At 41.2% G+C, this 21,241-nt stretch overlaps 6 protein-coding genes and 1 long non-coding RNA gene across 7 annotated transcripts in view; 4 read left to right on the top strand and 3 right to left on the bottom strand.

Annotated features, from left to right (window-relative positions):
* Window positions 1–392: 392 nt before the first annotated feature.
* On the top strand, window positions 393–1,840 carry LOC104824373. The gene is made up of 2 exons (XM_010556432.1): window positions 393–1,127; window positions 1,218–1,840. The coding sequence occupies exons 1-2, from the start codon at window positions 665–667 to the stop codon at window positions 1,745–1,747; spliced, it is 993 nt and encodes a 330-aa protein (XP_010554734.1). The 5' UTR covers window positions 393–664; the 3' UTR covers window positions 1,748–1,840.
* On the bottom strand, window positions 997–2,786 carry LOC104824374. The gene is made up of 6 exons (XR_773440.2): window positions 2,682–2,786; window positions 2,297–2,473; window positions 1,707–2,195; window positions 1,506–1,616; window positions 1,193–1,346; window positions 997–1,091 (listed from the first exon to the last, which is right to left on the bottom strand). It is a non-coding gene; the product is annotated as an uncharacterized LOC104824374 (long non-coding RNA).
* Window positions 2,787–2,967: 181 nt separating this feature from the next.
* LOC104824369 lies at window positions 2,968–5,327 on the top strand. The gene is made up of 3 exons (XM_010556424.2): window positions 2,968–3,808; window positions 4,207–4,479; window positions 4,789–5,327. Exons 1-3 carry the CDS (start codon window positions 3,191–3,193, stop codon window positions 5,053–5,055), a joined length of 1,158 nt encoding a protein of 385 aa, XP_010554726.1. The 5' UTR covers window positions 2,968–3,190; the 3' UTR covers window positions 5,056–5,327.
* An 88-nt stretch (window positions 5,328–5,415) lies between these two features.
* Window positions 5,416–11,200, top strand: LOC104824598. The gene is made up of 7 exons (XM_019203657.1): window positions 5,416–5,579; window positions 5,721–5,892; window positions 6,009–7,181; window positions 7,797–8,211; window positions 8,307–8,457; window positions 8,646–8,784; window positions 10,282–11,200. Exons 1-7 carry the CDS (start codon window positions 5,469–5,471, stop codon window positions 11,001–11,003), a joined length of 2,883 nt encoding a protein of 960 aa, XP_019059202.1. The 5' UTR covers window positions 5,416–5,468; the 3' UTR covers window positions 11,004–11,200.
* Window positions 11,157–12,705, bottom strand: LOC104824370 (probable RNA-binding protein EIF1AD). Its single transcript, XM_010556425.1, has 5 exons — window positions 12,673–12,705; window positions 12,424–12,531; window positions 12,055–12,130; window positions 11,583–11,709; window positions 11,157–11,484 (listed from the first exon to the last, which is right to left on the bottom strand). The coding sequence occupies exons 1-5, from the start codon at window positions 12,688–12,690 to the stop codon at window positions 11,280–11,282; spliced, it is 534 nt and encodes a 177-aa protein (XP_010554727.1). The 5' UTR covers window positions 12,691–12,705; the 3' UTR covers window positions 11,157–11,279.
* Window positions 12,706–17,017: 4,312 nt separating this feature from the next.
* LOC104824368 (probable WRKY transcription factor 54) lies at window positions 17,018–19,153 on the top strand. Its single transcript, XM_010556423.1, has 3 exons — window positions 17,018–17,589; window positions 18,215–18,316; window positions 18,472–19,153. Exons 1-3 carry the CDS (start codon window positions 17,198–17,200, stop codon window positions 18,935–18,937), a joined length of 960 nt encoding a protein of 319 aa, XP_010554725.1. The 5' UTR covers window positions 17,018–17,197; the 3' UTR covers window positions 18,938–19,153.
* Window positions 19,154–19,850: 697 nt separating this feature from the next.
* LOC104824597 (WRKY transcription factor 55-like) overlaps window positions 19,851–21,241 on the bottom strand; it is a gene marked incomplete at its 5' end in the record, with an annotated part of 1,843 nt that continues 452 nt past the window's right edge. Inside the window, 3 exons of the mRNA XM_010556693.2 lie at window positions 19,851–20,274; window positions 20,446–20,580; window positions 20,976–21,238. Coding sequence (XP_010554995.2) covers window positions 19,938–20,274; window positions 20,446–20,580; window positions 20,976–21,238 — 735 coding nt within the window. The remainder of the gene's footprint in view (window positions 20,275–20,445; window positions 20,581–20,975; window positions 21,239–21,241) is intronic.

Genomic DNA, 21,241 nt, shown 5'->3' with positions numbered 1-21,241 from the left:
TCGGTTCGGTTCCGAAGAACCGAACCGAACTGTTAAAATGGTATTTTTTCCGATCCGAAACCGTTATTATTTCCCGAACGGTACCATTTTTAGAGAACCGAATTTTTCCGGAACCGAACCGAACTTTAAAAATCCCGAAAAACCAAATATTTTTAAAGGAAATCTAACATTTTTTTTAATAAAACCCGGAACCGAACCGATACCGAAACCGAACCGAATCGAATACAATAAAAAATTCGATTGGTACCTATTTTTGTAAAACCGAAAGAACCGAACCGATCTATTCCGTCCCGAACCCGAACCGTTTCCCGAAACGTCGACCCCTAGTAGAGGGATCATAAAGATTTTTAAAGAAAACAGTGGATGAAAGAAAAGAAGCCATATAAAGTGGGATTATAACATGATTAAACTATTTTTAATCATAAATTTCCAATTAATGTGTATGGGAATCTGTGAAGGAAATAAAAAAAAGCGTCATAGGGCAAAGAATAGCTTTACAGTTCAGAGATTACCCCACAATACATTTATGACTCCGCCCTTAGAGAAGACATCTTCTTCCTCAGCATCAAAGTAAACCCTCCGTCTTCACGTTCACACTTTGTTTTTCAGACCACAATCATAAAGCTGCAACCTTTTGTCTTCACCGTCTCTCTCTCTCTCTTTAATGGGGAAAATGCTTGTGGAAGTCTGTTTGATATCGGCAAGAGGGCTCAGGAGAGGTCCCTCGCTGTTGAAGCACCAGTGGTATGCAGTCGGTTGGTTCGATCCAGACAACAAGTACTGTACCACCATTGATGTTTCAAGAACAGACAACCCTGTCTGGAGAACAAAGTTTTCTGCCTCTCTCGATGATTCCGGCGTTCAAGATTCCACGGCGGCTTTGCATGTCGAAGTTTACAGCAGAGAGCCCATTTTCCTGAGGGAGAAGCTTCAAGGGACGGCGACGGTTGTGTTGAAGGAGTTTCTGGCTAAGTATAGTAATAAGCGGAGGAGTTCTATGAGGTCTGAAGAAGAAGAAGTTGGGAGCTTTCAGTTGAGGAGGAAAAACTCCAACAAGCCTCATGGGTTTGTCGATGTATCCATCCGTATATCTGCAGAAAGAGAAGAGTTTCTTGGTTCATTTACTGGTAATGTAATGTGCAGATATCAAAAACAGGTTTCTTTCTCGGTTGTCTGATGAGATCTAACCCACCCTTCTTCCTCTTCTTCTTCCACAGGAGATGTTGGAGGAATTGTGTTGAACACCAACAGCGACAGCCACCCTGAAATCAAATCATTCACAGAAGGAGCTGCTGGTTCAGGAGAAATCCACCTGAGTGGTCCATCGAAGCCGCCGCCACTGGATCCTGTCATCCATCCGAACAATCGATCAAACGCGTTTCCAGTTCCTCAATATTATCGCCACCCACACCCACCAATGCAATACCCTCCAAGCAACATGAATCCACCAATGCCTCGACCTGGTTACCCTCCTCCACCACCGCCTTCACACGCAGGATACATACCTACGTTCCTCCCAAGATCGGAGAACTTCATCGACATGCCATCATCTTCGTCATCAGGAAGACCAGCAGCAGCAGCAGGACCGGGATATGTTCGGCCAGGACCAGCGTTTGCTGCAGGAGTAGGAGCCGGGGCTTTAGCTGCGGGCGCAGTTATCTTAGGAGACAACTTCATGTCCGGTTTCGATATGCCTTCAACTTTACCTCACGCAAGTCTCACCATTTCAGCCGATCCTCCGTTTTGAAACATTCCTGTTGATACATGGCATGTGAAATTTGTTGACCATTGTAAATTCATCCTCTTTAGCCCGAAAAACAAGTCCCAGATTCAATCCGTCTCTGTTTCGTTAGCTCCTCGAATGGATTTTGCCAGCTTGTATATCAAGTGCAAAAGCTCCAATCTTTTTTTTCCTGACAGCACAAAGAAGAGAAAAAATCATAACATCCATACAAATCGCGCACTTTGGGAAGACGAAGAAGACCCCCGAGGTCGTTCCAGCCAAGAAGATGGAGAATAGGGTCAGAGCCAAGTTCCTTTCCAAGACTCAAGTCTTACTCAGATTCATCAATCTACACAAAGCAATGGTCATGTACATAGAAACTGAAAATCCGTCTTCAGAAACCGGCTACATTCGATCTGACCCATCTCTCCTCCGTTAGCCAAATCAAAGCTGCACCTGTAGACTGTAGAAACTGGAAATCCGGCAAAAAAACATCTTTATCTTTAGGCATGTTCTGTGAAAGAGACGAGAGGAAGAACTACTAGGACCAGCAATAAACGTGGTTTATCTTACCTTCCATTCATGCCGATAATCACAACTGTGCTCAAATGCTGCAAAGAATCGGGTGGCCTCCGGTACAGGTACAGATATGAAATGTGCTCCTCTTATGGCAGAACTTCTGCACGAGTCAAGATTGGTGGATATTTCTTCTCGTTCCTTAAGCAATTCCTCGCCAGTTCGTTCTCCTGCCTACGCAAATTCCCAATTCATACAACTCCACCATTGTATATGAACCAAAAACCATCACAGACAAGTGAAGATCCAGATCGAACAATGAACAACAGAGACGCGAATTGCCAAAATCCTTCACCGATCTTGATTCAAACAAAAACCAAATGAGACGATTCAACAAATTCTCACCGATGGAAAGGAAAAACCGAGAAGAGCAAGATGATACCTAAGGCGAAAAACTGCTTGATCAAATTTCAATGAAGAACATCACGAAAAATTGCTCGATTACGTCCCTATCTTCGCCTCCTAACAATCTTCTTCGAAATTTTCAGTATATATATATACATATCTTTCCCTTCGTTTGTCCAATGGACCCTGTTCAACTCTTGATGGGCTCCTTTACCGAAAACAACTCTTAATGGGCTCAGTATCAAGGGCTTAACTCCGACCCGACCCGACCCGACCCGTTTTGGCTTTTCGATGCGAAACACAATAGCCGAGTATCCATTTCGGTGCTTCGTCCATAGCGGCTCTGATGATGGGAAGACGGCTGTTGTTTCCATGGTATTGAATGTTTTCGTCATGATCCTGTCTTTGCAGCCGGAAATTTGGCTCCTTTGGTCGGAAAGTGATCACTTTTTCGCCGGAGTTTGGTGATTCTGTTCAGTTAGTCCACCGAACAAGGAATATCTATCTCCCTTGTTTGTGTATGTCTGATCGATCTAAAGGTTAAATATGGTGAAGCCGTTGAGTTTTAGAGTAGTTCAGGGACTTGTTCGTCTGCATTGCGGTCGGGTCAACCCGGTCACCGTTTGCCGGTCAAAACCCTCGTCCTCGGCTTATCCATCATTTTCTCCGGCTGTTCCCTCAAATGGGGTTTCTCAGTTCCAGTCACTGTTCAGTTTTCGCACCTTATCCTCGAAACCCACTTCGACTAACGTGGGTTTATCTCAGATTCTATCCTGTCCGAAGCTAGCTGCTCGGGTGCAGCATTGTGGCGCTTCCTTGGTTAAGCCTGGTGTCAATGTGAAATCCTCATCGGCCTTGAGGTTGTTTTCATCTAAGAGCTCTGGAACTGGTCGGAATATCGGTGGGGATTTCGCGAGAAAGGTTGTGGACAAGCCTGTAAATGCTGTTACTTCAACTTTTGCAAGATATCGTGAGGCAATCGGGTTGCACGTTGATGCATTTTGGAAAAAGAATTACCTTTTTCTGTTCGGAGGAGGAGCGGTTGTGGTATCTATTTTTCTGTGGAGGATCATGTTTGGAATTGCCAACACCTTTGTTGGACTCTCGGAAGGAATGGCCAAGTATGGGTTTCTTGCACTTTCCTCCGCCATTGTTGCTTTTTCTGTAAGTTCCGGCACGCTCTTTGCTGTGCAATTATCTTTTATACTGATAATAACTTTGTGCATTTATACTGATGGTGTTTAGTTTGTCAATACAATGTGTTCTTTCTGGTGATGAACTCATGGTATTTGGCCATCTCAATGTTATGAAATTCAGCTTGATGATAATGACAAGGAGGAGTTGTTTCCTGATTGTTAGTCAATGTACCCTTATGTGATCTCCTATGAGATACAGGAAAAGAAAAATGAAATGTAGGTTTTCGGTTCTTCCTTCAGTGTCATGTTGTGCCTCTGAAATGCCATCTAAACTGTGTTCATAGTTATTCCAAAGTTATTCATTTGCTGTATATCTGTGAGGAGCCCATTCCTTAACCACTATCCGGGATTTGTTGTAATAAACAGGGCTTATATATCCGCTCGAGGTTCACAATAAATCCCGACAAGGTTTACAGAATGACCATGAGAAAGCTCAATACAGCAGCAGGTATTCTTGAAGTAATGGGCGCTCCTCTGTCAGGGTCAGATTTACGGGCTTATGTGATGTCGGGTGGTGGCATAACATTCAAGAACTTCAAGCCAACTATTAGGAGCAAACGCTGTTTTCTCATTTTCCCGATTCGGGGTTCTGAGAGAAAAGGCCTTGTCAGTGTAGGAGTCAGGAAAAAGAAAGGCCAGGTTTTCTTCTCAAACTCTCTCCTCCCCACCCTGACTGCCATTTCCATATCCTTTTTCCTATGAGCAGAGTATCAGAATAGCATTATCTTGTTTGAGATTATGATTAAGGAAATGGTCTAAGAATGGTGTTCCAACAAAAACTCAAGTAGGTAATGAGTGAACATCAATCAGCCTTCAGGCTTGTGATTTATGGTCTGGTCTGGCTTCTATTTCTCATATGAAGGATAACACCCTGTAAGCAATTATGGGCCTTCAATGTGGACTTCTTGTTCGATTCTAATGTTCATTCACGTGCATGTGCTTCTTCAGTATGACATGAAACTGCTGGCTGTGGATATTCCAATGGCGTCTGGTCCTGACCAACGGTTATTCCTCGTCGGGGACGAAGAAGAATACAGAGTCGGTGGTGGGTTAATCTCTGAGCTAAGAGACCCTGTGGTGAAGGCCATGGCAGCCACCAAGGAGTTTGATAATCTTGACCAGATTGAAGAGGAGGAAGATGCTGAAAGAGAACTTCAAGAAGCTGAAAGAAAGCACCGTCAAGAACTGGAGGAGCTCGAGAAAGATGCTTCCTAGTCACTGATTTCCTTCCTCGTTCACTGTCTTTTTTTTCCCCTTCTGTCAGGAAAAGTTGAAAAGAAAATGGGGTTTTATTACCAAAAAATAAATAAAAAATAAAAATAAGGACTAATTATTCTGGATCTCCAAAGTTGACTTTCCAAAGGGCAAAGCCCTCAGATTTGTCTGCAGCAGCAATCAATGGCATGTAACCGTCAAACTTGGGGCTTCGAGATATTTTATTTAACACATATATTTAACATTTTCATATTCTTTGATCAAGTCATAACCCACTTTATATATTTCAATCAAGTCTACGATTCGTTAACCATCTCCATTGACCAACCTCTACGTTTGCCTTCTCGAATAAGATCTTACCTCTTCTTCTTCCTCTTGCTTGAAGACAATCACCGAAACCAGAATCCTCGGACATGAAGCAGAAGAAGAACCAGAGCAGATCCTTGAACCCCTATTCCATGCAAACCCATGATGAATCCGCCTCTTCACCCTCACCAAGATTTCTCTCTCTTCTTCGTTCCAAGGTATCTTCTTTTTCCTTTTTCCCTTGTCCGCGTCTCTTGCATGTGAATTCACTGATCGGGACAATTATGTTCGAGCACAGATCCTTAGCACATATGACTTGGGTTTTTACCTTTCATGCTCTGTTCTGTCAAATGTTGCAGCTTTCTGGTGGTAGGGAACTTAAGCTTATGTTCAGAAACATAGGGAGGAAGAAGACAAACAACCGAACTACTCAAGCTAGACTTGTGAGATGTCCCAAGTGTCAGAAGATTCTCCAGGAGCCTGAAGATTCTCCTCTTTATCGATGCAGTAGATGCGACTCGGTTCTTCAAGGTGTGTATATATATAAGCCATACAAGTGTACATATCGTCACTATCTGTAATGATTCCAAGTAGTCATGATGCTTAACGTCTTTCCTCCAATGACAAACCTCTCTTTTTTGGTGCAGCAAAACATTGGACATCAAAAGGGGAAGTTGCCCAGATCAGCCATAACTCTGTCCAAGAAGCTATTCTTCTTTCTGCTGCTGAAGAATCTGAATCTGAAGATGTCGGTTCTCTGGCAAGTAGTAGTAAGTATTCAGTAAAGAAGACTCACCACCATGTTGTGTATGACACAGCTGCATCATCTTCTGGTGCGAGGAGTTATGATTCCGAAACTGCTTACAAGCATGACAAGTCTGATGATGTTCTCGAAGAATGGCTAAGACGGGACAAATTCCGTCAGAATGGTGATTCTGTTATGCGTGTTTCAGGCAGAAACTCTCCATATAGTGTAGGCAGAAGCGTGGAAACTGGAGACTGGATCCAAAAAGGGCAATACGAGAGTTCTCCTCGGAATCCCTTCTATCCAACGAGCCCGTCCCCTTCTTCTGCATATGAATGTGCCAGTCCTTTCCATGCATCTTACGTTTCTGCAGCCGAGCAGAGTTATAATCATCAACAGAACCGTTTCAGGCAATATCAAAGAGGCGGATGGTCAGGAGAGAGTTCTGGTGCCTCATCGATCCATTTCTCCCGGGATACGACAGATGCAAGGCACTACCAGTGGTCTGGACAATCATCACCAATGCGAGATTTTCAGTACCAAGGATTTCCAGGCCAGGGTTTCTACGATCATAGCAGCTCTTGCACGGCAACTCCACATCGTTCCGCACAATCTGAGCATTCTTATCCTGCATGGAGTTCAAAGATTGAGTCATATAGCCAAAAGGGTACTTGCAGGGACATAAATGATTATGTTAAAGAGAGGAATCATGTGGTCAAGCATCATGTTCTTCCTGCTGCAGGAGGTGCACCTTTTGTAACTTGTTACTATTGCTTACAACTTCTGCAGCTGTCTGAGGGGTTTCTTCAAGGCAAGAGGAATAGATATCTGGTGAGATGTGGCGGCTGTTCTGGGTTGCTTAAGTTCTCTCCTAAAGAAAAAGCACCTACAGTCCCATATACTCCCAGAGTGTTGGATTCAGACCCGAGTCTTGGTGATGATCATGTTAGTAATCATCAGGAAGACCAGGAGGATTCAGCTTCGGTAGATCATGACGAGTGTTGTCCTGATGAGGGTCCATTGTCATGTCCAAACAATGATTGTGGAGGAGATTTTGTCTGTAAAAGCAGCTTGCGTCCCGAAAGAAAAAACAGAAGCTTTTACCTACCTCGATGAGATTAGAACCTCTGAGAGACACGACCTGGGCGATGCTGTGACCTTCCTCGAGCGTCAGGGTCTGCTCCTGCGTTGCCTTTTTAAGATTCTTCCTTCCTATCTACGAGCCAGGCACGAAGGACAAAAACAGACGAAGATCGAGATTAGGGTTTTGTAGTCGTTGTGTCCAAGCACACACGAGTTTCCCACGAGTATGTATACGTTATGTCTCTTTCCTCACAGGGGTAATTTTGTACTTTACTCGAGATGTCGTTGGCATTTTCGTAATTCGCTTGATCTTTTTAACGTCCGTTACCGTGAACAAAACGTATCCCCTTACTTCAGGTTTTTACTAGGGCAGACGGCGGCCTGGATGTCCGTCGATTGGTAACGGAGCCTTGGCCTTGGAAACTTGGACATCGCTCCTCCTCTCATTCTCTCTCTCGTTCGCTGTCAGATCGAATCGACACCAAGATCCTTAAAACCAAGTGACCATAATCAACGAGACGAGTCTTTGCCTTCGGGTCGTCGAATAACTACGCAAAGAACACCTAACCACTTCTCGTTTTCGCATCTCATGCCGTCCTTTGTCTAGACACCCGAACAACGTGCCGTTGCGACAGCCTTCTCTCCGGTGTAGAGGAGGATGAAAATGAAACCAAGTCGATAAAAGCAGTTGAAGTATCCAAACTTTATCTTGGGGAACAACTTCAACAAGAGGAGGAAACAGTACATGAAATGCTGTTTCATTTGGATCTGTCTCAAGACAAGCTTGAGCAAACCCTCGAATCGGGTGAATCTGAAGAAGATAGATCATCTTGCAGTTCAGATGCCAACGAATGTTCAAGTAGAACGATAAAACTCGACAGTGAGACTGCAGAGAACAAGCCAGGAGATCACTCAGAGGAAATGCAAGATGAGGATGACAAGAAGGGACTAACCTTCGAACCATATGCTCATATCTGCAGCACAATGGGTCCATCCGAAATTGTGGGCTTGCGTCATGCACTGTACACAACGCCAAGTTCACCTCTACGGTCACCTCTCACCTCACCAATTCATACCCCGGTTGGTTCCCCACGCTTTTATCCACTGGGTTCCCCAGTGCATTCTCCAATGGCTTCACCACTGCATCCCCATATGCTTTCTCCGCTCCGTTCGCCAATCAACTCATCGCCATCTCTCTCAGACGTGCTGTTCTTCGGCAAAAACGGTTAACAAGGAAGAAATGTCTGATATGTAGATGCTATTACAAGGTTTAGTCAAGAAGCTTTGCTCGACCTGACCGCATATTTCAAGACATTATCTGCAAATCATCTTTCCATTGTTTTGTTTTGTATGTAAATGAGAATTTGCAAGTTTTCCAGTGGGTAAAAAATCAATCTTTTTGATAAATAAAATGCTTTTTCAGCGGCTGTGTTGGGTACCAATCGTTTGCAATTAGTACAGCTTGAAAAATCTCAAGAGAGCACTAAGAGATCTTTACTTGCGTTTCTACGAATCTGACTCGGACCCTGAATCTGTTTCTGCTTCCAAATGCACCCCAAATGGCTTCATCCTGTTTGTGTTGGCCTCCAATGGCGGTAAGCCATCATCGTCATCACTCGTATCAATCTCTCCATTCTCTTCTTGCTCAGTGGTCTGTCTTTGAGAGTTTTCATCAGCTTCCTTTGACTTTGTTTCTCTGAAGATTTCTGGCCTGCGTGTGTATTAGACAACAGAAGAGGCATAGGATGAAACGAGATATCATTCACATACACACAAAAAACATAAGAAGAGAAATGGTGGAAGCTCTACCATTCCGGAGACTTTCGAAGAGCACGAACTTGCTCATAGAATAGAACTCGACAGACAATACATGCAACTTTGCTACCAGACTCAAGAGCCTTCTCCTTTCCCGTTTGATCTACGACCACAAAACTTCCTGCCAATCAATGTCACACCATTAACTTTTTCGCAAATTCCGTCGGAAAGAAACCAGAAATCAGTACATTGAAGTCAAAGATCCAACGGGACGTCTCGTATTTTCAGAAGGAAAACTATTTTACGTGGGGGAATTGGAGGAAACCATGTAAAAGAAGCTGGTAAGAACACAAAATCACCCAAAAAAACAGTACACACAAAATCCAAATTATACGAAACCAGAAAAAGCTGGTCTTGAACAAGGCAAGGAGGGGGCATAACACAAAATCATCGAATAGGAATCATAAATAAATCCTCTTTCTGTTTTGTTTTGTGAAAGTTACAGCGAAGGGTGCTTGAAACGTGCCTCGTTTAATCCACATGCTCTTCTGAAATTTTGCTGGAAACAATGCTAATGATTTCTCTCCTTTAACATCCATTACCTTCAAAGAGACAAGAGCACGCAATTGTTAGAAACAATGGACAGAGAACTACAATGGCAAATCGACCGCACAACGAACTCTTATGACGCCATCTGTATTGGACTACTACTTGCGAGATCCAATATATTCAAAGAAATTCCGGAACTTTCAGTTGATAATTAATTTTAACTGAACAAGAAGTAAAAAAAAAAATTCAATCTTTATACAGAGCTATAAAGGTGACTAACCCACTTAGATCAAAGAAAAAACATATAGAGAAAATCCCGAAAGAAAAAACAGAAGCTTTTACCTACCTCGATGAGATTAGAACCTCTGAGAGACACGACCTGGGCGATGCTGTGACCTTCCTCGAGCGTCAGGGTCTGCTCCTGCGTTGCCTTTTTAAGATTCTTCCTTCCTATCTACGAGCCAGGCACGAAGGACAAAAACAGACGAAGATCGAGATTAGGGTTTTGTAGTCGTTGTGTCCAAGCACACACGAGTTTCCCACGAGTATGTATACGTTATGTCTCTTTCCTCACAGGGGTAATTTTGTACTTTACTCGAGATGTCGTTGGCATTTTCGTAATTCGCTTGATCTTTTTAACGTCCGTTACCGTGAACAAAACGTATCCCCTTACTTCAGGTTTTTACTAGGGCAGACGGCGGCCTGGATGTCCGTCGATTGGTAACGGAGCCTTGGCCTTGGAAACTTGGACATCGCTCCTCCTCTCATTCTCTCTCTCGTTCGCTGACTGTTTGAACCAGAGGAGGCTAACGAAGACAGAATAGAAATCTGTCTCGGGGGATCCCTCAATGATCATAAAGATTCAAATGAAGCACTTGAACCTGATGATTACGCGGAAGAGAGAGTTGTGTCTCATTTGGAGGATGTCCCAGAGGAGGATGAAAATGAAACCAAGTCGATAAAAGCAGTTGAAGTATCCAAACTTTATCTTGGGGAACAACTTCAACAAGAGGAGGAAACAGTACATGAAATGCTGTTTCATTTGGATCTGTCTCAAGACAAGCTTGAGCAAACCCTCGAATCGGGTGAATCTGAAGAAGATAGATCATCTTGCAGTTCAGATGCCAACGAATGTTCAAGTAGAACGATAAAACTCGACAGTGAGACTGCAGAGAACAAGCCAGGAGATCACTCAGAGGAAATGCAAGATGAGGATGACAAGAAGGGACTAACCTTCGAACCATATGCTCATATCTGCAGCACAATGGGTCCATCCGAAATTGTGGGCTTGCGTCATGCACTGTACACAACGCCAAGTTCACCTCTACGGTCACCTCTCACCTCACCAATTCATACCCCGGTTGGTTCCCCACGCTTTTATCCACTGGGTTCCCCAGTGCATTCTCCAATGGCTTCACCACTGCATCCCCATATGCTTTCTCCGCTCCGTTCGCCAATCAACTCATCGCCATCTCTCTCAGACGTGCTGTTCTTCGGCAAAAACGGTTAACAAGGAAGAAATGTCTGATATGTAGATGCTATTACAAGGTTTAGTCAAGAAGCTTTGCTCGACCTGACCGCATATTTCAAGACATTATCTGCAAATCATCTTTCCATTGTTTTGTTTTGTATGTAAATGAGAATTTGCAAGTTTTCCAGTGGGTAAAAAATCAATCTTTTTGATAAATAAAATGCTTTTTCAGCGGCTGTGTTGGGTACCAATCGTTTGCAATTAGTACAGCTTGAAAAATCTCAAGAGAGCACTAAGAGATCTTTACTTGCGTTTCTACGAATCTGACTCGGACCCTGAATCTGTTTCTGCTTCCAAATGCACCCCAAATGGCTTCATCCTGTTTGTGTTGGCCTCCAATGGCGGTAAGCCATCATCGTCATCACTCGTATCAATCTCTCCATTCTCTTCTTGCTCAGTGGTCTGTCTTTGAGAGTTTTCATCAGCTTCCTTTGACTTTGTTTCTCTGAAGATTTCTGGCCTGCGTGTGTATTAGACAACAGAAGAGGCATAGGATGAAACGAGATATCATTCACATACACACAAAAAACATAAGAAGAGAAATGGTGGAAGCTCTACCATTCCGGAGACTTTCGAAGAGCACGAACTTGCTCATAGAATAGAACTCGACAGACAATACATGCAACTTTGCTACCAGACTCAAGAGCCTTCTCCTTTCCCGTTTGATCTACGACCACAAAACTTCCTGCCAATCAATGTCACACCATTAACTTTTTCGCAAATTCCGTCGGAAAGAAACCAGAAATCAGTACATTGAAGTCAAAGATCCAACGGGACGTCTCGTATTTTCAGAAGGAAAACTATTTTACGTGGGGGAATTGGAGGAAACCATGTAAAAGAAGCTGGTAAGAACACAAAATCACCCAAAAAAACAGTACACACAAAATCCAAATTATACGAAACCAGAAAAAGCTGGTCTTGAACAAGGCAAGGAGGGGGCATAACACAAAATCATCGAATAGGAATCATAAATAAATCCTCTTTCTGTTTTGTTTTGTGAAAGTTACAGCGAAGGGTGCTTGAAACGTGCCTCGTTTAATCCACATGCTCTTCTGAAATTTTGCTGGAAACAATGCTAATGATTTCTCTCCTTTAACATCCATTACCTTCAAAGAGACAAGAGCACGCAATTGTTAGAAACAATGGACAGAGAACTACAATGGCAAATCGACCGCACAACGAACTCTTATGACGCCATCTGTATTGGACTACTACTTGCGAGATCCAATATATTCAAAGAAATTCCGGAACTTTCAGTTGATAATTAATTTTAACTGAACAAGAAGTAAAAAAAAAAATTCAATCTTTATACAGAGCTATAAAGGTGACTAACCCACTTAGATCAAAGAAAAAACATATAGAGAAAATCCCGAAAGAAAAAACAGAAGCTTTTACCTACCTCGATGAGATTAGAACCTCTGAGAGACACGACCTGGGCGATGCTGTGACCTTCCTCGAGCGTCAGGGTCTGCTCCTGCGTTGCCTTTTTAAGATTCTTCCTTCCTATCTACGAGCCAGGCACGAAGGACAAAAACAGACGAAGATCGAGATTAGGGTTTTGTAGTCGTTGTGTCCAAGCACACACGAGTTTCCCACGAGTATGTATACGTTATGTCTCTTTCCTCACAGGGGTAATTTTGTACTTTACTCGAGATGTCGTTGGCATTTTCGTAATTCGCTTGATCTTTTTAACGTCCGTTACCGTGAACAAAACGTATCCCCTTACTTCAGGTTTTTACTAGGGCAGACGGCGGCCTGGATGTCCGTCGATTGGTAACGGAGCCTTGGCCTTGGAAACTTGGACATCGCTCCTCCTCTCATTCTCTCTCTCGTTCGCTGTCAGATCGAATCGACACCAAGATCCTTAAAACCAAGTGACCATAATCAACGAGACGAGTCTTTGCCTTCGGGTCGTCGAATAACTACGCAAAGAACACCTAACCACTTCTCGTTTTCGCATCTCATGCCGTCCTTTGTCTAGACACCCGAACAACGTGCCGTTGCGACAGCCTTCTCTCCGGTGTAAATAGTGAAGTTTAAACATTAGTGGCTACCTATTTTGATGTATTCTGATAAATTTAAGATCCCAAAATCTAGAATAAGTAGAAGTTGAAGATTACCTGCAGATCACTTGTAAACTCCTCCACAGAACTATGGTATCTGGCATGAGAAGTTACAAACACAGAGAGCAGTGCCTCAAAGAACAACTTAAAAGGCTTTCAAATCTCCTCCAAAGATTCAAGCTTTTTCCAATAAAATGCCATCTAACTCGAAGCAGAAATCTTCGCACTATCTGGTTTAGTGACAGGTCGCTGACCATTATCAGGGCCACCAATGAATGACTCCCCAGGTCTCGAAACACGCTGGTGAAACTCGACTTAATGGTGAAAAACTATGGCACCTACACCATTTTTCTCATGTTTCTGGTCAGGATGATGACATAGTCAGTGAGGTAATAACCAGAGGCACGTGTATTGCTCGTTCAAAACACAATTAAGGCGTCCTAAACCCATAAATCACCAGCTTATAAGGTCAAATATAACACACTATTCAACCAGAAAAGATGTAATTAAACTTTCATTACCAGATTGATTCACAAAGCCTCCGGTTTTGGCTTTTCCGGCTACGTAATCGAGTTGCAGACAAAAGCATCACAGAACACTGAGCCGAAAATCGCTAGATTTGTTTGAACTAACGAAATAGCATACCAGTTCCTCGCACAGCTCCTTCAATGGCCTCCTCAAATCAGCATGGTCAGGAAAATTAGCGAACTTGTAGAAGGAGACAACCTCAAGCGAACCCAAATCCGATTCCCCGGATTCTACCTTACCCCGATTTCCATCGGTACTGAGTGAGAATTCCCGGAAGAACACTCAGCAGACACCGTCACGCTATGTCGGAAAGCTCCAGAGATCGAAAATGCGACCGTGGGTTTCGGGCAGAAACAGGGAGAGCAAGCGAGATTCCGGGTTTGAGATACGGGGAAAGCGGAGTCCGATTTTGAGTTCGCTGATAATCGAGCTAGGGTTCCGGCCGACGGAACTGGAGGATTGTGAAGGCGACGATGAGACCATCCGGACGGCGAGGGACGGCGGGAATTTCCTCCGATAACACCTTAGAATTGTCTCCAAACCATGGGCTGAGACCGTGGGCCTTTCGGTACAAGTCAGAAGACCGTGGGCCTTTCCGTACAAGTCGGGGTTATCTTCGTAAGTTACGATTTTACCCTTTGCCACGTGGCGGAAAGCGACTGTCCTTAATTTGATTTTCTCGTTAATTTGTGATACGAGATGGACCGTCATTTTTTTCCAAGGTTTGATATTTTGAAACGGAATATTTATATATGATAATCCCTCTGCCTAACCAACCCAAACCAAACTGTGGTATTAATATTTTTTTGGTACGAAATGATTTGATGTTTGAAAATGAATATTAATAATCATCTATAGGGCACGCTAACAATGTTTTTGATAATTTAATAATTTCCAAATTACTTGTTTGACTAGTCAAGTAAGTAATAAAAAGTTCAACCATATACCTCGTTAGTCATTACATTTCATGAAATGGATAAAAAAATGAATTGGGATGGAACCCTAATAAAATCGAATTAAACCGAAACATACACCAAATAATGAATGGATATATAGTCTCTCTTAAATAAACGAATCAAAATTAGAAACGGTCCAACCAAATATCAAAATATTTTATCTCTGATTATTATAAATCTTTATAATAAAAAATCAAAAATAAAAAGCAACGGAGACCGAATTTTGTTAGGTAATGTTCTAGAAACCCGAGTGATTTATTCAACTGAATGGATTGGAAAGTAGAGAATATGTGTTCTCACACGAGGAGACCATGTGAGCTATGATCCAAGCAGTTCCGTTTTGCCTCAATTATTGACTTTTCGAGTTATTACCTTTTTTTTTTCCAAGTAACGCATTTCCATTTATTGTCTTTATTCTTGGAATGTTGTCTCATTTAAATTTCCTTTTTCCAATAGGTGGTAATCATTTTATGTGAATTTCCTCTCACTTTCCTTTTTACATATATATACATATATATGTAAGTAAATTTTACATATTTTTTTTATAACGTGTTAATCCGTAACCCCATTTTCGTATTATAATCTGGAAATCACGTGAGAGACGTAAATCAGTGTAGATTGCAAATGAGTGATAGATGAAGAGGTTTAAGAGCTAGCATTCGAACACTAAATTTTATATATTTTTTCTACTAAGTTTGTACATATGTATGCATGTACGTACAATATGTAAGTAATGATTATTTAGATTCAATTATATGACACTGGATTATGAAAAGGAAAACCCATTAACCGCCGCAGAAAACGACCGTAAGGGTAGGGAACTAAGAAAAATATGGTGGCAAGATGATCATGTTGGCTTGATCTATATGATATAAAGTGACATATATGATGGATTAATTCAACTATTTGTTACGATGCTTATCCGATATGGACTATATTATATTATATTATATTATATATACATATAGATTAAGCAATATATAGTTCAACCATGCATTTTTATTTTGTGCAAATTGGTTTCGTATTTAATAAATAACATGGCCCAACTAGATAATGTTGCACTTACATTATATATACACACAAATAATATATGATCACATCAACAAAAACATATTCAAATCCATGACAGATCATCTTCAAGTATATTTTAAATTGATTAGAAGCAGAAGTTCATTCTTGATCGAGTCTGCTTTTATTAAATATTTTTTAGACAACTCATCTTAAAATAAATTAAAATTCTTTAATATTTTCTGGACTTCTTTCGATACATTGACCTCCTCTGTCATCATCCACGGAAATAAAAACAATATTTTATTTTTTCTTTTGTACTAAATAATATTTAAATTTAATTTATTTTTTTAATGGTGTTGGACATTTGATATATATATATATATATATATATATATGTATATATATATACACACACTTCTCCGGAAAATTAGCGTACAATTATTATACGTAGCACAAAAAACCGTTTGCTCTTTGCTCTTGTCGGCTGTCATGGAGTTACCCTTCTTAAAAGTTAAAAGTATAAATTAATGATTCAACACACACACATATATATATATATATATATATATAATCATTTCTTGTTTTTCTTAGTAAAATTATAAACTTATGGAAAAATAATATGTAAATTGTTTTTCACACACACACAAAAAAAAGTTTATTTATGTTGTGAAATTTTCTTTGTTAGAAAAAATCAAACAAAAATTGAAAATGATTTATTTTTTTCAAATAAAAAATATTTATTAAATTAAAAATAAACTGTGTGGCTGTATTTAGTCACAAAAAAATAGTATCGTTCGTCCATTCATAGAAGAATCGTACAATAATAATATCATCATATTATCTCACAAAAAAAAAACAAAGAAAACATCGCAAACACAACGACAAGACGAATTTCATCCTCACAAAAAAATTGCAATATTTATCCAAATTATTTAAAAACAACTCTCGTAAATAAAGATGATGTCATTCATCATACGTCAGCTTTCCTCTCCTAAGCAATTGGGTTTCATCCGTGCCCTCACCCCCACACCCCCAACTCATTTATTAGTCCTGGTCAAATTATATATATACATATATATACGGCAAATAGAAATGTTTTACTTATATTATATCGAATATTTTGCTCGTTTGGATGTGTATGTATATGAGACTATATATATATAATTTTTAAAGATATTTTATCAATATGTATATATTTTTTTGTTTTTTAATAGTATGTAATGATACATATGGAACATAAATATCTAAATTTTTAAATATTTACTTTGGAAAATAAATAAAATTTATTATGTACTGGGATATGAATTAAATTAGGATACCTAAAAGTTTTTTTTTAAAGATGCACGAATCTTAGCATAACCCTATCATTTGTACGAATTTCCATTTCTACCCTTCCTGCTCTCCTCCCTCTCTTTCCCCCTCCTCCCCCCAACTATCTCTTCTTCTTTTGTCTGTGTCTGAACCAATAATCGAAGAACCCGACCAAAAAAAAAATCTCATTATTTTTTTTTCTCCCACCTCCCCACTATATCATACACTTTCACCTTAAGCATTTCGACTCTGAGATCATCAAAACGCACCAATAAAGGCAAAACCCAACTCCCTTTGTTTCATTATGGATATTAAAGCCGTAAAGGGAAAAGTTGTCGAGCAACTTGTTCAAGGCTACGAGTTCGCCACTCAGCTTCAGCTTCTCCTCTCTGAGCCCTTTGGCGATCACGATCCACACGGCACGACCCGGATCTTATCCGGGTCCGGGTCGAGTCCCGGTCACGTTGACGAGCTCGTGGCCAAGATCTTGGGTTCTTTCGACGAGACCATCTCCGTTTTGGGGTCTTTCGAGCCTGTCTCCGCCGCTGTTCCCGTGGATGGTTCCCGTAATGCTTCTTCCGGTGAATCTCCGGCGTTAGAGGCGGCGGTTTACGATGGACGGTGTGAGGATTCCGGCCATGGTAGGAAGAGGCTTTTGGGTGTTAACAAGGGCAAGAGAGGATGCTACAAGAGAAAGTATGTTCATCCACTCTCTCTTACTTCTTGATCTTTTCCGAATTATGTTTCTTTGAGATCTAGCTTGAGGATTGTCCATGAAAATTTCGTGGATCCACTTTTCTGCCTTTTTTTTAGTGGATTTCCGCAATTGTTTGATGGAGCCTTAATTCGCACAAGTTGCGTTTGTACCATCGGATTGACGGCTATATTGAAATGACGCATCAAAAAGGGGTTATAGGGGTATGGATCGGTTCCTAAACAGTGACAGAACCCTCTTTTTTCCATGACATTATACATACATATATGTTCTTGAAAATAAATAATACATTTAAAGGGAACAACATTCGATTCAGGTTTCACTGGAACACATGGGATCTTGTTTACATATTTGAGTTGAGATGTGTGACAACCCCAAGTTGAGTTCAGACACCAGATCTACTTTTAGAAACCTAACCATATATGTAAATGGTCTCGCGGGTCAACGCACGCATGATAATGTATCCATTTGAACAAGAGCCAAATCGCCCTAGAGATCATTTCACACATTGGGGTTTTCTTCTTTGTTCGCATTCTTGATTTGCTTGCTGGAATCGTACGTGGCAGCTAAAATTTAGCCTTTTACGTTTGATTGTATGAATCGCAGAAGGAAATCGCAGTCATGGACACTGGAGTCCAACACACTCGAAGACACCCATGCTTGGAGAAAATATGGACAGAAGGAGATTCTCAATGCGAAATACCCAAGGTCTTTAATCTGTACATCTGTATATATGTGTATATATGTAGATGCGATGTATAGATATTCTATATATACGCACACAATATGAGAGAAAAAGGCTATATATATATATATAAATATGGGTATATATTGACAATAGATTTTGTTGCTTGATGTTGCAGAAATTACTTCAGGTGCACACACAAGTACACACAAGGGTGCGGGGCTATAAAGCAAGTCCAGAAACTGGAACACGACCCGCTTACGTTCCAAATCACATACATTGGCAACCACACGTGTAACCACAACGAAGAAATCCTTACGAAACTGGAACCTTCCGAGATCATCGTGGATTCAGACATTGAGCAAATTAGTCAGGTTAAACAAGACGAGAGCAGTAGTGTGTCTGCAAAGGAGGACGAGATGAAGAACGCTGATGAGTACACGACCTGTCCAACGGGGGATTTGTCGTTGGTTTGGCAAGAATTCATGGCGTTCGATGAACCCGAGATCCCGTATTGTTTCGGGGAGACGTGTGATTCTCGTGGCGTGGACAAGGACACGGACTTGATGATGGTCTTCGGAAGCCGAGGTTTCGCCTTTGGCGAGAACGAGCAGCCTTCCTTCTCCGATGCATATTGCGTATAGGTAACTAAACTAGGAATTCGTCTTAGTGTATCTCTATGCCGTATATATATATATGCTTATAGTGTGTTCAGCCTCTTGGAATCCATTCGATGATGGTTGTGTAGTGGCATATATATATATATATATATATATATATAATATGCCGTATTCATGAGAGTAGTTAAAAAACTTTGTTTGTTATTCAATAAAAACACCATCTCTCTCTCTCTCTCTGCAGCTCCGGTCTTTGTATTTGATTGTGCATGGAATGAATGATGAACGTATATTAACATTAGGAAAAGATCTACGTACGAGAGCATCGTATAGAGTCCTTTCGGGTGTATGATTTGCAAATTTTTAAAAAAAAATCTTAAGGGTATAGAGTTTTATCCATAAACAGATATACAGTTATAGTGGTCATGAATGTTTTGCAAAAAACAATAATGAGGAAATATCGGACAAAGCACAGAGACATTATTGCAAGTTGATTTTGTTGCTTTGTCGTTGTTTGGTGCTAAGGTACAATGGTCGCCTTGCCCATCAGGGCAAACTTCAACTCTCTTAATCATTACATACTGACAATCTCAATCGAATTCACTGAATCACCGTTTCGGTCTCTAAAATTTTCATGCACATTTACGTTGGTACCAATTTTTTTAAAAAAAAATATATATAAGAAAATATCTCTGATATTTTTCGTATACGATTCGTACGGAAAACTACAAAAATAAAATAATGCACATAATTATTGCCAAGTAGAGAACTCCCTCTTGGAGCTCAGACACAGAATCTTGTTACTACGATTCCTTGGATTGCGAAACCATTGATAGGAAAATGACAGAAAAAAAATGGCCAAAAGTTTTGTGACAATTAGTAACGCACGAACGATTAAAATAATTAAATCAATTCATCATTTTCTTTGCCTGATTTAATATATAGAAAGTAAAGCTCTGACCAATCTTTCGTAATTTAGAATAATTAAATCAATAATATCTACTCTGCAAAATTAATATCGACCGTATCAGAACCCGTCCTTTCTCTCCGGTGAGTCGCGGCGGAGGTGGTACTCGTGGCCTCGGACAGGGAAGACGAAATCCATGTCGCCGGCGCTACTGCTGCCGCGGGAGAAGTCGAACATTGCGTTGGCCATGTCGGCCACCTCGGCGACGTAAGGGACGGCGGCGGATGTTGACGTGGCGGCGGCGGCAGAGGAGGAAACGGGAGCAGTGGGGGACACGTGGCAAGTGTGTGAGCCACGGTACGTGACTCGGAACGTGAACGGGTCGTCGTCGAGTCGTTGAACTTGCTTCTTCGCCGGACAGTTGTATAGTTTCTGATGAGTGCATCTGTAATATGCCCTGAAACATCACATTCATTCGTACGTAAAGTTAATTGATTACAGGATGTAAAACAATTTAATATTTGGATGTGAAAACGGGTGTGTTTGGTTCATGATATGGTATTAATTACTACATATACATGTATATACGTACGCATGCAAAACAAGAATACGGGCACGTAATTTATACCGAGGGAACCTGGAACCGAGAATTTCTTTTTGGCCGTATTTACGCCACGTGTAGTTGTCGTCCGGTGGCACCTCCGTATTCCCCATCCTCGGAGCTGCCACAAGCACCGTTTGTTGAATCCCCTCCTCCTTACTCCTACACATACATACGTATATATGTATTTGTATCAACATGAAATCATGCACATATATATATTATGTGTGTGTATGTGTATGTGATATTCGTTATTTCGTGTGAGTTCATACACAACATTTAACAATATTAATTCCCGGCCCAAACAGCAGCATAATTCAATACACCAGAAGAGTTCGAAATGTTTTTACCTTGTATATGCTAGATATCAACCTTATTAAATCATGATATGAACATTCTTAAAATGAATAGGACTATGATCATTGTTATAAGGTTTTGACATGGCCATTTTGATAGATTTATAGAATTACCATTCTAGTTAAAAAATATATATATAACACTCAAATATATTATTTACAATAGCAACTTTAATTATATATATACACATTTATAATTACCTTCGCCGCGGCCTCGGCGTGGAGGAACCGCTACCGCCGGCGGAATCCGTACGCTCGCCGGGCCGCAGTTGTCCGGAGCCCTCAGCCTCTGCCGCCGCCGGAGTGTTTCCTCGGCCGGTAGCTGCCATCAGGTGCGTCTGCGTGTGAATCACGGCGTCGATGCCCTGAGACACACCGGGCCTTAACCAGTACTCATGCATCAAACCACCGGAATCCATGTGGAGCAACACCTGGTCCGAACCAGAGAAAACCGGCGTCAGCGGTTC

Source organism: Tarenaya hassleriana, unplaced genomic scaffold, assembly GCF_000463585.1.
Source record: "Tarenaya hassleriana unplaced genomic scaffold, ASM46358v1 Cleome4, whole genome shotgun sequence".
Classification (NCBI taxonomy): Eukaryota; Viridiplantae; Streptophyta; class Magnoliopsida; order Brassicales; family Cleomaceae; genus Tarenaya; species Tarenaya hassleriana.
The sequence above is the reverse complement of the archived record's forward strand: the minus strand, read 5'-3'. Positions and strand labels throughout refer to the sequence as shown.

What these genes read in the sequence shown, in the direction of transcription:
- LOC104824369 (XM_010556424.2), top strand. Translation starts at nt 3,191, where the DNA reads ATGGTGAAGCCGTTGAGTTTTAGAGTAGTTCAGGGACTTGTTCGTCTG. An exon ending in CCGCCATTGTTGCTTTTTCT is followed by an intron (nt 3,809 to 4,206) that starts GTAAGTTCCGGC and finishes TGTAATAAACAG; the next exon opens with GGCTTATATATCCGCTCGAG. An exon ending in TCAGGAAAAAGAAAGGCCAG is followed by an intron (nt 4,480 to 4,788) that starts GTTTTCTTCTCA and finishes GTGCTTCTTCAG; the next exon opens with TATGACATGAAACTGCTGGC.
- LOC104824598 (XM_019203657.1), top strand. Translation starts at nt 5,469, where the DNA reads ATGAAGCAGAAGAAGAACCAGAGCAGATCCTTGAACCCCTATTCCATG. An exon ending in TGTCTGTAAAAGCAGCTTGC is followed by an intron (nt 7,182 to 7,796) that starts GTCCCGAAAGAA and finishes TCCTTTGTCTAG; the next exon opens with ACACCCGAACAACGTGCCGT. An exon ending in GTGGGCTTGCGTCATGCACT is followed by an intron (nt 8,212 to 8,306) that starts GTACACAACGCC and finishes TGGGTTCCCCAG; the next exon opens with TGCATTCTCCAATGGCTTCA.
- LOC104824368 (XM_010556423.1), top strand. Translation starts at nt 17,198, where the DNA reads ATGGATATTAAAGCCGTAAAGGGAAAAGTTGTCGAGCAACTTGTTCAA. An exon ending in AGAGGATGCTACAAGAGAAA is followed by an intron (nt 17,590 to 18,214) that starts GTATGTTCATCC and finishes TATGAATCGCAG; the next exon opens with AAGGAAATCGCAGTCATGGA. An exon ending in CTCAATGCGAAATACCCAAG is followed by an intron (nt 18,317 to 18,471) that starts GTCTTTAATCTG and finishes TTGATGTTGCAG; the next exon opens with AAATTACTTCAGGTGCACAC.
- LOC104824370 (XM_010556425.1), bottom strand. An exon ending in GAGGTTCTAATCTCATCGAG is followed by an intron (nt 12,131 to 12,423) that starts GTAGGTAAAAGC and finishes GTCTCTTTGAAG; the next exon opens with GTAATGGATGTTAAAGGAGA. An exon ending in GAGCATGTGGATTAAACGAG is followed by an intron (nt 11,710 to 12,054) that starts GCACGTTTCAAG and finishes ATTGATTGGCAG; the next exon opens with GAAGTTTTGTGGTCGTAGAT.
- LOC104824373 (XM_010556432.1), top strand. Translation starts at nt 665, where the DNA reads ATGGGGAAAATGCTTGTGGAAGTCTGTTTGATATCGGCAAGAGGGCTC. An exon ending in GTTTCTTGGTTCATTTACTG is followed by an intron (nt 1,128 to 1,217) that starts GTAATGTAATGT and finishes CTTCTTCCACAG; the next exon opens with GAGATGTTGGAGGAATTGTG.